At 45.6% G+C, this 13,409-nt stretch overlaps 1 protein-coding gene across 4 annotated transcripts in view; it reads left to right on the top strand.

The window, feature by feature from the left end:
* Positions 1 to 13,409, top strand: part of dnm3b (dynamin 3b) — a 61,238-nt gene that overhangs the window by 13,087 nt on the left and 34,742 nt on the right. For all 4 annotated transcript variants that reach the window (XR_013786412.1, XR_013786413.1, XR_013786414.1 and 1 more), the window contains exon 6: positions 4,650 to 4,748. Coding sequence is in view for 1 of the 4 variants with exons in the window: in XM_079452418.1 (XP_079308544.1) it covers positions 4,650 to 4,748 (99 nt within the window). In the remaining 3 variants the exon portion in view is untranslated. The remainder of the gene's footprint in view (positions 1 to 4,649; positions 4,749 to 13,409) is intronic.

Raw genomic sequence — 13,409 nt, forward strand, 5'->3', positions numbered from 1 at the left:
ATCTCTTCCTTCAACATATCATCCACTGCATCTGACACAACTGCTGCAGTCAACTCTAGTCGAGGGATTGTTGCGATCTTGAGTGGGGCTACTCTAGATTTTGCCACAAGCAAAGAACAATGGACATCACCCTTTCCTTTTTTGATTCTGAGGTACGAACACTGGCCATACCCACTTGTGCTAGCGTCTGAGAAGTGATGAATCTCTCTCTTTGTGATACTACCAAACCTGGTTGGGACCGTGTAACAAGGTATGTTGAAGTAAGACAGATCAACCTTCCATTGCTCCCACCTTGGCTGCAAAACACTGGGCAAAGGATCATCCCAGCTCATGCCGTTTCTGCATGTTTCTTGAAGAACAGTCTCTCCTTTGAGCACGAATGGTGCAAGAAACCCTAGGGGGTCAAACAACGAGGCTACTGTGGACAGTATACCCCTACGTGTTGCAAGTTGATTTTCGGGGTATGCTCTTCAAGACTGCCTTGTTGTTTTTAAATACAAACTTATGCAACTTTATACCTCCCAGTCCACAAAGCTGACGAGCTTCTCGAGCCAGCTGGATACCCTTCTCTGCGTTTTCGACACTGGTAATCCCATCATCCATGTAGAAATCTCTCATGATGAATTCTGCACAGAGGGAGTGTGAATGTTCACACATTCTTGCAAGATGCTTCAATCCATAGTTGGCACACCCTGTAGATGAGGATGCTCCGAAGAGATGCATTTTCATATGGAAAGTTTGTGGCTGAGAGTTCAGTATCCGTTGCTCCAGCAGAGAAATCTCAAGTAATTTCGGTCTGCCTCATCAACGTGGAACTAATGGAACATGTGCTCAATGTCACACATCAAGGCTACTGGATGTTGTCTGAAACGCAACAGAATGCCAGTCAGGCTATTCATCAGATCGGGGCCTGTGAGCAAATGGTCAATTATGCTGATTCCCTTGTATCGTGCCGAGTAGTCAAAGACTACACGAAATTTACCTGGCTCCTTTGAGTGAAAGACTCTGTGATGTGGAATGTACCATTTTTCTCTTTCCTTCCCTTCATCAAGCGCTCTTTCCACATCCCCCTTCTCGATAATCTCTTCCATGAACTTCACATAGTGTTGTTTGTATTCTAATTTCCGTTTGATATGTTGAAGTCTCACACCTGCAAGAGTCTTATTGTCCTGAAGGAAAGGTCTTTGCTTGAAAGGAAGTGGCATCTCCAAGTACTGGTCTTTGTTCATTTTGATGTTCTCTTCCAACATTTTCAGGAACAAGATATCCTCCTGAGACAACACCCTTGCATTTTCATTAGTGTTCTTGAAATCCGATTCCAATACTTGAATGAGATCTGTAGGCGATACAGAGGGAACTTCCCTGACAGACACTCTGTGACATAGAACATCATGAAGCACTTGGCGGTGTTAACCTAAGGAAGGACCCACGATGCTCCACCCCAGATATGTGGGGATAGCATACGGCTCATTGTCTGCTCAAAGAATCACTTCCCTGGGTACCAAGGCTCAGGAACAATTATATCCCATCAACAGACCAACCTCACAGTCTTGAAGTGTGGGAATTTTGTCTGTCAGAGTAGAGAGATGTTTACATAATTTGGCTGTATTCATTGTGGGGATGTGCGTACTGTCCACTGGAATGCATAGCTTTGTGTATGCAGGGGGAAGCTCTAGGACTACTGTACAATAAAACCCTCTGATTTGAGACCTGACAATCTCTCACTTGACATACTGAGATCCTTTCCTACCATGGTAGTGAGCCGTAGAGTCACTGGGCATTTCTGTGTATTTAGGCCTTGACTTACTGTGTGTTCGACGAAGATGGTGTCACTTTGAGTGTCCAATAGAGCATAGACAAGCTTCTCCGAAACTGGGTTGCTTTGTGAGGACAACCATACAGGAACATTCATTGGATTGGATTCAACTTTATTGTCATTACACATATACAAGTACAGTGTAACCAAATGTATTAAGAAGAAAAATACAGCATAACATGGGGAAGGTGTGGAGAAAAACAAGCATACAATACACCATAGACAAGACTTGCAACAGGGGAAGTAATCCAGCTCCAGCAAGCAGCCATCCGGTCCTGCAGCCATGACGGCGCTTGTAAGGCTGGCGGTTAAAAGCGACGGAAGCCAGAGATCTGAGGATGGGAGACTGCCTCAGTCGAGTGCTGCATATGTGTGTGGGTCTGTGTGTGTGTGTGAAAGTTTGTAATCAGCAGGTGTCAGTAGAATGGGGGAGGGACGCAACAGCGTCTCACCGCACTGCTCTACCCAGGGTTTTCAGCAGCAGCCTTGGCCGAGGCTGATACAGGGGAGTCGAAAAAGATCATGACTGGCAGCTTTGAGAGACTTTGGACAGCTGTTCCCGTTTTCTGAATTCCTCGATAACCCAGGGAAAAGCCTAATCCAATCAGCAAAAGACATGTTATCATGGTTCCGAATAGTTAGATATCTTCAATGTCCTCCACGGAAAGAGCTGCCAGACACACGATCCGCCATCTCTCCCATGCGTCCATCCTGTAGCCAGCTGCGAACGTTCTAGCTGTGGGTCAGCAGTGGCCTGGTGGTTAGAGTGTGGGCTTGTGATCAGAAGGTTGCCGGTTCGAATATCAGTGCCAGCAGGTCATGACTGAAGTGCCCTTGAGCAAGGCACCTTACCCCAGATTTCTCTGCAGTAATGTGCCACTGTAAAAGCGTCTGCCAAATGAATAAATGTAAATGTTCCGTCAGGGCAGTCATGTTCCCCAGAACCCAAGCTTCTCGTCTAGAAGATGGTGTCAATTGCGTTGAGAGACCAGTTGATCAGATCCATAATTTTCAGTTGCAGAGAGAGTCTCTCAATAGATGAGACGAGACAGGAGAGCAAGCATGGAAAAAAGTAAGAGGACGGGGAATAAAATGGGACCGCCTCCGTTGAGAGCGAAACGAGAAGGAGGTATTGGCAGATGTACTTCCTGATTCTACATTTTAGGATATTGTCTTAACCTGCTGGTGGACTCGAACCTTCTCATACGAGTTCATCACATTATCCCTTTCCTTCTCCAAGGTGTCTATGAGTGCTGCAAGTTCGCTCTGTGAAATATCTGATTTTAGCTGCACTCTTGCCTTGCAAGCCTCTACCTTCCACTGATCATACAGATGTACAAGCCTTTTCTCTAACTTTTCCCCTTCCTCACCTTGATAGACGATTCTTTCCATTGTAATCCGTTTGCGAACAGAGTGGCGTAGCTCATCTTCATTTGTTGCTTCACAAGGGACTTCCGTCTGCTCTACATCTGTGTCCTTTTGTAAAAACATGCTTCTAGATGCTTCCATTTCTCTTACAGGAGAGCCTCAACCTTGCATCAATTTTGTGTGATCATCAGTGTTTAAATAGCTAAAGACAAGCTCTTACTGTAGCAGTCCGGTCTAAATAATAAGGGATGTAGTTTCCTTTATTTGTTAATTGTCCTTGCAAGCTTCACAACACCGTCACAACAAAGTAAGAGCTACAACAGATGAATAAACAATATTGACATATAGCAAAATTACGAAATGAATATTAACATTTATCCTACACCACGTAAAATGACTCAAATCAAGCAAATACTATACAACAATAACAGTAACAATAACAAGCAATACAGGCTAAGTTATGAGTATAAATATACTTGAATACCTTGTTCTCGCATCCAACCAGGTGCTAAACAACTAAAATAAAAACACTACAAAAATAAAACAACAAACCGTGACTAGATACCTAAATTCCCTGGAAATAGTCCGTAATTTAATTATTAAACTCTATGAATCCGTGAGTGCGTGCTTCCGAGTCTACGTCTTTCTGCGTGTAATTCCGTGTATATCCTGTACCATGCGCGAATGGTCAGTCGCATTTCTGGGAAGCCGCCTTTTTTCAGAATAAAGGTCTCTAGGCATAATAACTTAAAGTTATTATGTGGGAAAGATAACATTCCAAAATAAAGTAGACACATAACTATTATTAAGTCAGAACATATAGAATTATGATAAATAATATCAGAATAATTTTGATTGTGTCAAATTTCTAAACTAATGAAATAACTGAGGGTTATTTAAAATTACCCCTGCCTGTTGTTATTGTCCCTTGTTAGTTCCCATATACTGTATAATGCCCTTGTGTTTTCTGTCTTGTGCTGTTCGTTTTGCCTGATACCCTATTCGTTTTCTTTGAAAGTCAAGTTGAGTCTAGTCAGTGTCTCAGTCAAGTGTTCATTTTTAGTCTGTTTAGTTTGTTTGTGCCTATGATTTTTCCCCCTCAGGGGTTTTGTTTTGTGGTTGTTTATATTAAAAGTATTTTTGTAAACCTTACCTGTCTGCACTTGGGTTCTGTCCACACAAACGGTGACACCCTTACCGTACCATACACTTTATTATTGAAACACCTATTAGGCATTTTCTTATATTTTCTCCCTTTTGTCGAAAATAAATGCCTGTATGATTTAATATGGAATATAAAACACTTTATTTCCACTCTTTTGTCTGAATGCTAAGGTATGGCAACTGCCATACACAAACGCCACCCCTGGGAGGAAATGTATTCTTTCTTTGTCTGAAGAATGTATGTTGGCATCAGTGCTCTGGATGTCTCTTATGTAAGTTGCTGAATCTTCTTCATGTGCAGGTCAGAGGACCATCGGTGTGATCACTAAACTAGACCTGATGGATGAAGGTACAGATGCTCGAGAGGTTTTAGAGAACAAACTGCTTCCTCTCCGTAGAGGTGAGAAAACATCTTTCGCTCCTGCTGCCTTATATGTCATTGTTTCTCTCTGTATGATTTTACTGTGATTTATATTCTAAAAGCTGTTCTTCATCATTGGGATTTTGTCCAATATCATATCTGCACAGAATAGACACAAATTAATTTCATTTTTGTCTCTCAGAAGTAAATACATTTATATATGTAGCACAAAAATAGCACTAGATAAATGAAAGAATAAGCGATTTAGTGAAGATGTGCCATAATCCATAATGAGTCTGTTGAAGCTGTCTGTGTAAATTTATTTATAATGCGCTTTTCACAATTTTGCTTCGTTGCAAAGCAGCTGTACATACAATTAGGCAGTGGTTACTATAAAAAGGTGAGGAAATGTTTATGTTGCTGGAGGAAATAAAGTAGGATCCAAATGCTAGCAGTCAGAAATTTTTAAATCCAACAGTATACATACAAAACAAGGCACGAAGAACCACCATAACACTGGACAAGGGAACAACAACAATGGACAAGGGAAACATGGGGCTATACACAGACCAATCATGATACAGGTGCAAGTAGTTAGAAGAGGTACATTATACAAAATGGTGGACGAGGCTGTCTCTCAATCAGTTCCTTAGCTCCTGGGGTCGTGAATAAGGCCATGTCCACACATGCACGGGTATTGTTAAAAGGAAGTTTTTCTTCCTTTATTTAAATAAATCTATGTCCACATGAAAACACAAAAACAAGCTATAAGGCGCTGTCAAGAGCACGCCAAACCAACGGGTGCCGCTATAACTCTAACTGTAAAGCCATGTTGGCCAATCAGAAGCCTGAAAAAAGATCACTACTGGTTCTGGTAGGTTAAAAACTAACTTTTCAAAAATGTTCAATGTCAGTGAGCTAAAACTCTGTTCGGACGAATGGCCAAACTGCATAGAAAAAGCTGCCGTTCTCGAAATAATATGACGGTTTCATGGTACGTACGCACATTGCCTGAAGTTGCTTCCGTTATGTGTTTGTTTATGTGTCTGGCTTGTGGCTAATAATATATCTATTCATATTTTAATCCATTTAAATTAATATTAATATTTAATTGTATAATAATTGTATTAAATAATAAATGTGTTATATTTTATTATATATTCATATTTTTAAATAAACTTTGTTGAATGGGTCATGTAACTTTGTGAAATTTAAGTTTAACTAAGTAATTGTTACAGAGCAGACTTCCACTCCACCTCCTCTCCACCACTGTAGGACAAATTCACCAGCATACTAACCAGCTCAAACTCAACATCCCATCATGCCATTCACCTGGGACTGATTGCATTCACACCTGCAGCTCATCTACACTCATCCATATAAGTCCCGCTTACGCTCAGTTCATCGCCAAAGAAACGTGGGGGTGGAAAGAACAACTATAAAAAACAGGAAAAGGGATGTGATAATTACAAGATTACGTATTCGGCATACTTCACTAAACCAAAGTCTACATAAAATAGGTAAACATGAAACTAGTAATTGCAACAAATGTGGATATCCCGAAACAGTAAAGCATATATTATTAGAATGTATAGCATACAATAGAGAAACACTTGAATTAATTCAGTCACTAAAGCAGTAGTTCCCAAAGTGTGGGTCGCGACCCCCCGGGGGGTCGCGGAGTGGGGTGCGGGGGTCGCGAGATGATTTACAGAAACTTAATTTTTTTTTAAATGTTAAAAAAGGTTGTAATGATGCGAGTATAAATTTAGGATAATTTAAATAAACTGGAAATAAAACTGTGTTTGCTCCGATTAATTATGACAGTGTGACGGTGTCAATCACAATTTACAGCACAACGACATGCGCTAGCTAGCTAGATGCAGATTTGGTGTTTTGCTAAACAGCGATCGGTCTATTTTGAGTCTATATCGGTCTAACTTGATAAAAAAAATGAAACGGTGGTTATTATCATCGAAAGAGAAGGGAGCAGAGATGCCTGCTGATGAGAGAGCGGGATCAGCAGAAAATACAGAGGGCAGAGAAGAGGATGAGCCGCCAGGACTACCCTCCACCTCTGGAAGGGCAGGCCGCCAAACCCGTGCCCCGCAAACGGACCATCCCTCCTCGAAAGCCAGAAAATACAGAGAGGAATACATAAACTATGGTTTCACGTGCATTGTTATAAATCAGGTACAACACCCTCAATGCGTTGTGTGCTCCGAAGTCCTCGCACATGAGAGTCTGAAGCCCGTGAAAATGCAGAGACACCTGAACACCAAACACCCCAGCCTCACAGGTAAACCCACTGACTTTTTCCGCAGAAAGGAGAAAGAGTTACAGGGACAAAAAAAAGTCATTTTTAAACAAACAGCTATCCCCACTAAAGCTCAGAAGGCTTCATATGAAGTGGCATATTTAATTGCACGGACCAAAAAGCCACACACCATTGGAGAAACTTTAATCAAACCAGCAGCAATAGTTATGAGTCGCGTCATGCATGGAGATAAACTGGCCGCTGAGCTGGAACAAGTGCCGCTCTCTGATGGGACTGTATCCCGCCGCATTACAGACATGGCTCAGGATATCAAGTGTCAACTGATTGACAGAGTGAAGAAGAGTGGGAGGTACGCCTTACAATTGGATGAATCCACAGACGTGTCCAGCACCGCTCAACTCCTTGTATTTGTCAGATATATTTTTGAGGGGAAACTAAATGAGGAAATGTTATTTTGTACGCAACTGGAGGGATCATGCACGGGCGAGGACATTTTCAATAAGCTGGACAGCAAACTTAAAGATAATGGACTATCTTGGGGCGAGTGCATATCAGTGTGCACAGACGGAGCTGGGGCAATGCTGGGGAAAAAGAAAGGACTAAAGGCACGAGTCCTTCAAGTTGCACCTCACCTCAATTTCACGCACTGCATCATACACAGAGAAGCCCTCGCGTGCAAAACCCTGAATGCGGAGTTTAAACATGTTCTTGACACTGCTGTGAAGATTGTTAATTACATAAAATCACGTCCACTGAACACACGACTGTTTTCCACTCTATGTAATGAAATGGGATCAGAGCACAAAGGCCTGCTCCTACACACAGAAGTCAGGTGGCTGTCGCGAGGAAATGTGCTGAGACGCCTGTACGAGCTGCGGGATGAGGTGCGCATTTTCCTCACAGACCAAAGATCCCCACTTGCTGAGCATCTGTCTGATGCTGACTGGGTGACAAGACTGGCATATTTGTCATGTATTTTTGAAAAACTCAACGGACTAAATGTGTCCCTGCAAGGTGAAAACACAAACATCTTGTACCTTAATGATAAAGTGCAGGCATTTGCGAGAAAGCTGGTGCGTTGGAGAGAGAGAGTGGAAATGGGACGCATAGACATGTTTTCTGACCTGGAAGAATTTTTGGAGGAAAATGCACTCAGTGTTAACAGCATCAAGGCGTCTATTACGGCTCACCTTCAGTCCCTTTTGGATCACTTTCATAAGTATTTCCCTGAAGGAGACGCTCCCGACCAATATGACTGGATAAGGTCACCATTTAATGTAACCATGGCAAATCATCTGGCATCAGATATGGAAGATGCGCTGATAGAACTTTCAACCGATCGAACCCTGAGGACGGCATTTGACGGCAAGACGCTGGATGAGTTCTGGGTTTCTGTCGCGCTGGAATACCCACAGTTGTCGAAAGCCGCGTTGGATGTACTCATGCAATTTGGCTCAACTTATTTATGCGAAAAGACATTCTCCGCGCTGACTTACATTAAGAACAAACACAGGTCACGGCTTAACGTGGAAGATGATCTGCGGGTGGCGATCTCCAAAATTGAACCTAGAGTGGACCTGCTTTGCTCCGCGCACAGCGCCCACCCATCACATTAGGCATTTTTGCTGAATTCAAATTTATTGTTGTATGCGTGTTATAGGCAGCTTGTTTGTATTCTGTCTGCATTTCACAGTTATGGATCTATTTGTTTTTGTCCATAATTTGTTAATAAAATAGCCTGGCTTAGAGATTGTGTTCCTTTTTGTTTTAATTCTGTCAGTATGTAACCAAATCGCAAATCCTCACAAGCTGTCGGAGGGAAACACAGAGAGGAGAAAGGAGGGGGGGGGGGGTCGCGGGTCGTCAGCAGTCTAATATTGGGGGTCGCGGTCTGAAAAGTTTGGGAACCCCTGCACTAAAGGATAGGGGTGTAAGCAATTATTCACTAAAGGAAATATTAGGAGAAGGAACAAATTATGAAATACACGAGAAATTATTAAAATTTATTAAGGATACACAACTGCTAAAAAAGATATAATTTTTTATTTTTTTTATTTTATTATTATAAAATTTTTTTCTCAAGTGTATTCAACCAAGTCGTGCTCCATACTCCAACCCAGTAGGTGGCGGAAATTCACCTTTAGTTGGTTTGCCAACCGCCATATAAACAATAGAAGAAGAAGAAGAAGTTCATTGCAAAGTATTGCATTGCCCCGGCGTACAATTTCTGAGCGTTTTTTTCATTGTGTTTGTTAATCTGTTGCTGACCTTGGATTGTGTATATCGACTTCTGATTCTTCTGCTACCTGCCTCGACCCGGACTGTTATATCGACTTCTGATTCTTCCGCTACCTACCTCGACCCGGACTGTTATATCGACTTCTGATTCTTCTGCTACCTGCCTCGACCCGGACTGTTATATCGACTTCTGATTCTTCCGCTACCTACCTCGACCCGGACTGTTATATCGACCTCTGATTTTTCTCTGCCTGTCTCGACCCCTGCCTGTGATTTACTTCGGCTCTGGGATTATCTCTGTTGTTCTGTCTGTCCCCGATTTACCTTGCCTGTTGATTGTTCCAAATAAAGCTGCAAATGGATCCTGATGTGTCCACCACATCATTACAGTAATGCTTCTTATACTGGTAACCAAAAAGAATACTGGCTGGACAGGGGGTCGGAAACCTTTATTAACCAACTAAATTACTAAACAGAGCAACAAGGAAAACGTCTCGGTTACGTATGTAACCTCCGTTCCCTGATGGAGGGAACGAGACGTTGTATCGACAGAATGGGGTTTGAATTGACAACCTATCATCTCTGACTGACTTGAACAGGCCAATGAAAATTGGCGAATTAAATTTGCATGCCGGACTCCGCCCCCGGATATCCCGGTATATAAGGGAGCCGGCGTGCTGCATTCATTCACATTTTGTGCTGAGGAGCCTGAGGATCGTTCCCCGACTGCTGCAGCGGGCGGCCAGCGTTGTGGCATGAAGGACACAACGTCTCGTTCCCTCCATCAGGGAACGGAGGTTGCATACGTAACCGAGACGTTCCCTTTCTGTCGGTCTCTCGACGTTGTGTCGACAGAATGGGGTTCCTCGGAAAACGCCACAGCGCTGTGCCGCGTCACACCGCTGACTGGCCTGGGCGTGTCAGACGTGAGCGCTAGCATGAATTGCAACCTTCCACTGGAAGGGAAGGAGTTCAGAGCTTTCTTAAAAGTTGGGAGCCCCTTCCCCCGGCCGTCACGGACGGCGGCCTAGTTCTCTTAATAGCGAGAAGCCGCCCTGCACCGTAAGGGCCACTGGGAAGCGTCATTCCCCCCTGAGGGAACGCGCTACAGAGACCACTTCCTACCGCAGGGAGGAGCTTTAGTGGAGATCCACACGCGGTCTCACCGGATAGGGGAGAGCACGTGGGAAACATGCAGACACGAGAGGGTTTCGCGAGCAGGTGAAGTACACCTGGGAGAGGTCATGGGCCATCGAGTGAGAGCCATTCATGAGAAGACAACAGACGGAACCGCCCTGTGGGGGGGTTACTACGTGTGGAGCACTAGGCCTTGTTTGAGCCACTGCTAGAGCTCAAAAACAGGCCAAGGGAGGCAGGGCTGCTCCGCCAGGCCCGCCACCGAGGAGTGCTTAGTGATGGATGGAATGCCTACTCTTCCACCTGAGGGATGTCCGCCCTTAGCTGCCCCGTCATCAAGGGAAGTCAGGGCGACCGAGCTAGTCTGATGTGCACGCGCCGAGAAGGTGGCGTTCCAGGTCTGACTGAGCTCCTCATGCACTTCCGGGAAAAATGGCATCGGGGCCGACCGCGGCTTCGAGTCGCGGCTGGCTCCGAGAAACCATGTGTCCAGCCGCGAGCATTGGGGAAGAAGCGGTGCGCTGCACTGCAGCCCAATACTCGCGGCGGCCCGGGAAAGCATGGTTGACATCTCGACGTCCGCTTCATCCTGAGTTCGACCCCACGGAGGAGGAAGCTCAAAGGAACGTTGGGGTCGGATGCCAAGAGGTCGCCCTCCGATGCTGCAAGCGACATCTCATCGTCGTCACACCCTGTGTCCGAGTGCGTGACTGAGGAACAAGGCGGCGTACTGCCTTTTCCGGGACGGTCAGACGAGCGACGCGGGGCGTGAACAGTCCGCGAGCCGGTGGCTGACGGATTGAGGCTCACGGTAATTCCCCGATCACCCTTGATGCTCGCCGAGGCAGACGGCAGGGCTGATGCCAGGACGGGAAGCACTCGAGGTGGAGGCTGATTCTAGGAAGAACACAGCTACCCGTGACCGCAACGTCTGTATCATCATTCGCCCGCAGTGCAGGCATGACGTATCCACAAAATGCTGCCTCAGCGTGCCGGAGTCCCAGAAACCTGAGGCAGACATCGCGTGCGTCCCCCTCCTCAATGAGTGCGTTGCACCCGCGAGCACAGCGGGACATGCCGCGCTGTCAGAAATTTGCTCTTTTAGAGAGAAGCTTTGGAAGTTGCCGAGACGCCCAGGGGAAGTCACAGGAGAAGGGACAGTCCGCTGCACCACGTCGTAAGACCAGCAACACTTGAAGAAAGTCCGCGAAGTCGTCAGCATCAGGATGCGAAGGCTCCGAAGAACAAAAGGTGAATGAATGCAGCACGCCGGCTCCCTTTTATATCCAGGGGCGGAGTCTGGCTTGCAAATTTCATTCGCCAATTTTCATTGGCCTGTTCAAGTCAGTCAGAGATGACAGGTTCTCAAGTCAAACCCCATTCTGTCGACACAACGTCGAGAGACCGTCAGAAAGGGAACAGCAATTACAGTTAATTACTGTAACAGTTCATACCCCTCCCAGAAGCCGAGCACTGTAAAGTGTGTGTGACCAAGATGGCGGCGCGTCAACATCGTGGTTCACCTCTCATTAATCGTGTGAAGCCATCAGTGAAGACTATCAAGGTGTGGCCTGCGGGGTCAGATTTTACAATCCAGGAAAGGTTTCTACACAAAGACTGGAGTCTGTTTGCTTCTCAGGCCACCAGTGGCTCTCACACGGACATCGACAGTTACACCTCATCTGTATTGGACTACATAAATTCCACCATTGATAGTGTCACAACCCAGAAGCAGATCACCACGTACCCTAATCAGAAGCCATGGATGAACAAGGAAGTGCACCTCCTGTTGAAAGCACGTAACACTGCCTTCCGATCGGATGATGCACAGGCCTATAGTATTTCTAGGGCAAATCTGAAGAGGGGCATCAAAAAGGCCAAGCACTGCTATAAGCTGAAGCTAGAGGAGCATTTTTCCAATTCTGACCCTTGACGCATGTGGCAGGGCATCCAGGCCATCAGTGATTACAAACCCAACCACTCCACCCCCATAGCCACAGATGCCGTCTTCCTGAACGAGCTTAATGACTTTTATGCTCGCTTTGAGAGAGACAACAATGAAACAGCTACCAAGCTCACACCCTCTGCTGACCACCCAATCATCACACTTAACGCCACTGATGTTCACGATGCACTTAGTCGGATCAACGCGCGCAAGGCTGCTGGCCCAGATGGCATCCCTGGTCGCGTACTCCGGGCATGTTCAGAGCAGCTCGCTGGGGTCTTCACGGACATCTTCAACCTGTCCCTCGCCCAAGCAGTGGTTCCAGCATGTTTTAAATCCACCTCCATTGTGCCCATTCCAAAAAATGAACGACTACCGCCCTGTAGCACTCACACCCATTGTCATGAAGTGCTTTGAGCGGCTGGTCCTGGCACACCTAAAGGACTCTACCACCCACACTGGACCAATACCAATTTGCCTATAGCAACAATAGGAGCACAGATGATGCAGTGTCCATGGCGCAGCACTCCGTGCTCACACATCTGGACAATAAGGACACTTATGCACGTATGCTGTTCGTAGACTTCAGTTCTGCTTTCAATACTGTCATCTCTTCCAAGCTAATCGTCAAACTTGGAAACCTAGGCATCAACAACCCTACCTGCAACTGGATTATGGACTTCCTGACGAACAGGCCTCAGCTTGTTAGGTTAGGCCCCATCTGCTCCACCACCATCAACACTGGTGTACCACAGGGCTGCGTACTGAGCCCCTTTCTCTATTCCCCTTTCACACTCGACTGCAGGCCTGTGAACGGGTCTAACTCCATCAAGTTTGCAGATGATACAACAGTGATTGGTCTCATCAGCAACAACGATGAGACTGCATACAGGGAGGAGGTCCGGCACCTGGCCACATGGTGCACCGACAACAACCTGCTCCTTAACACCTTCAAGACAAAGGAGATCATCATGGACTTCAGGAAGGCGAAAGGAGGCACACACGACCCCATCCTCATTAATGGGATGGCTGTTGAACGTGTTTCCAGTTTTAAGTTCCTGGGGACTCACATTTCGGAGGACCTGTCCTCGACCACCAACAC

Source organism: Barbatula barbatula (assembly GCF_947034865.1).
Source record: "Barbatula barbatula genome assembly, chromosome: 3".
NCBI classification, from domain to species: Eukaryota; Metazoa; Chordata; class Actinopteri; order Cypriniformes; family Nemacheilidae; genus Barbatula; species Barbatula barbatula.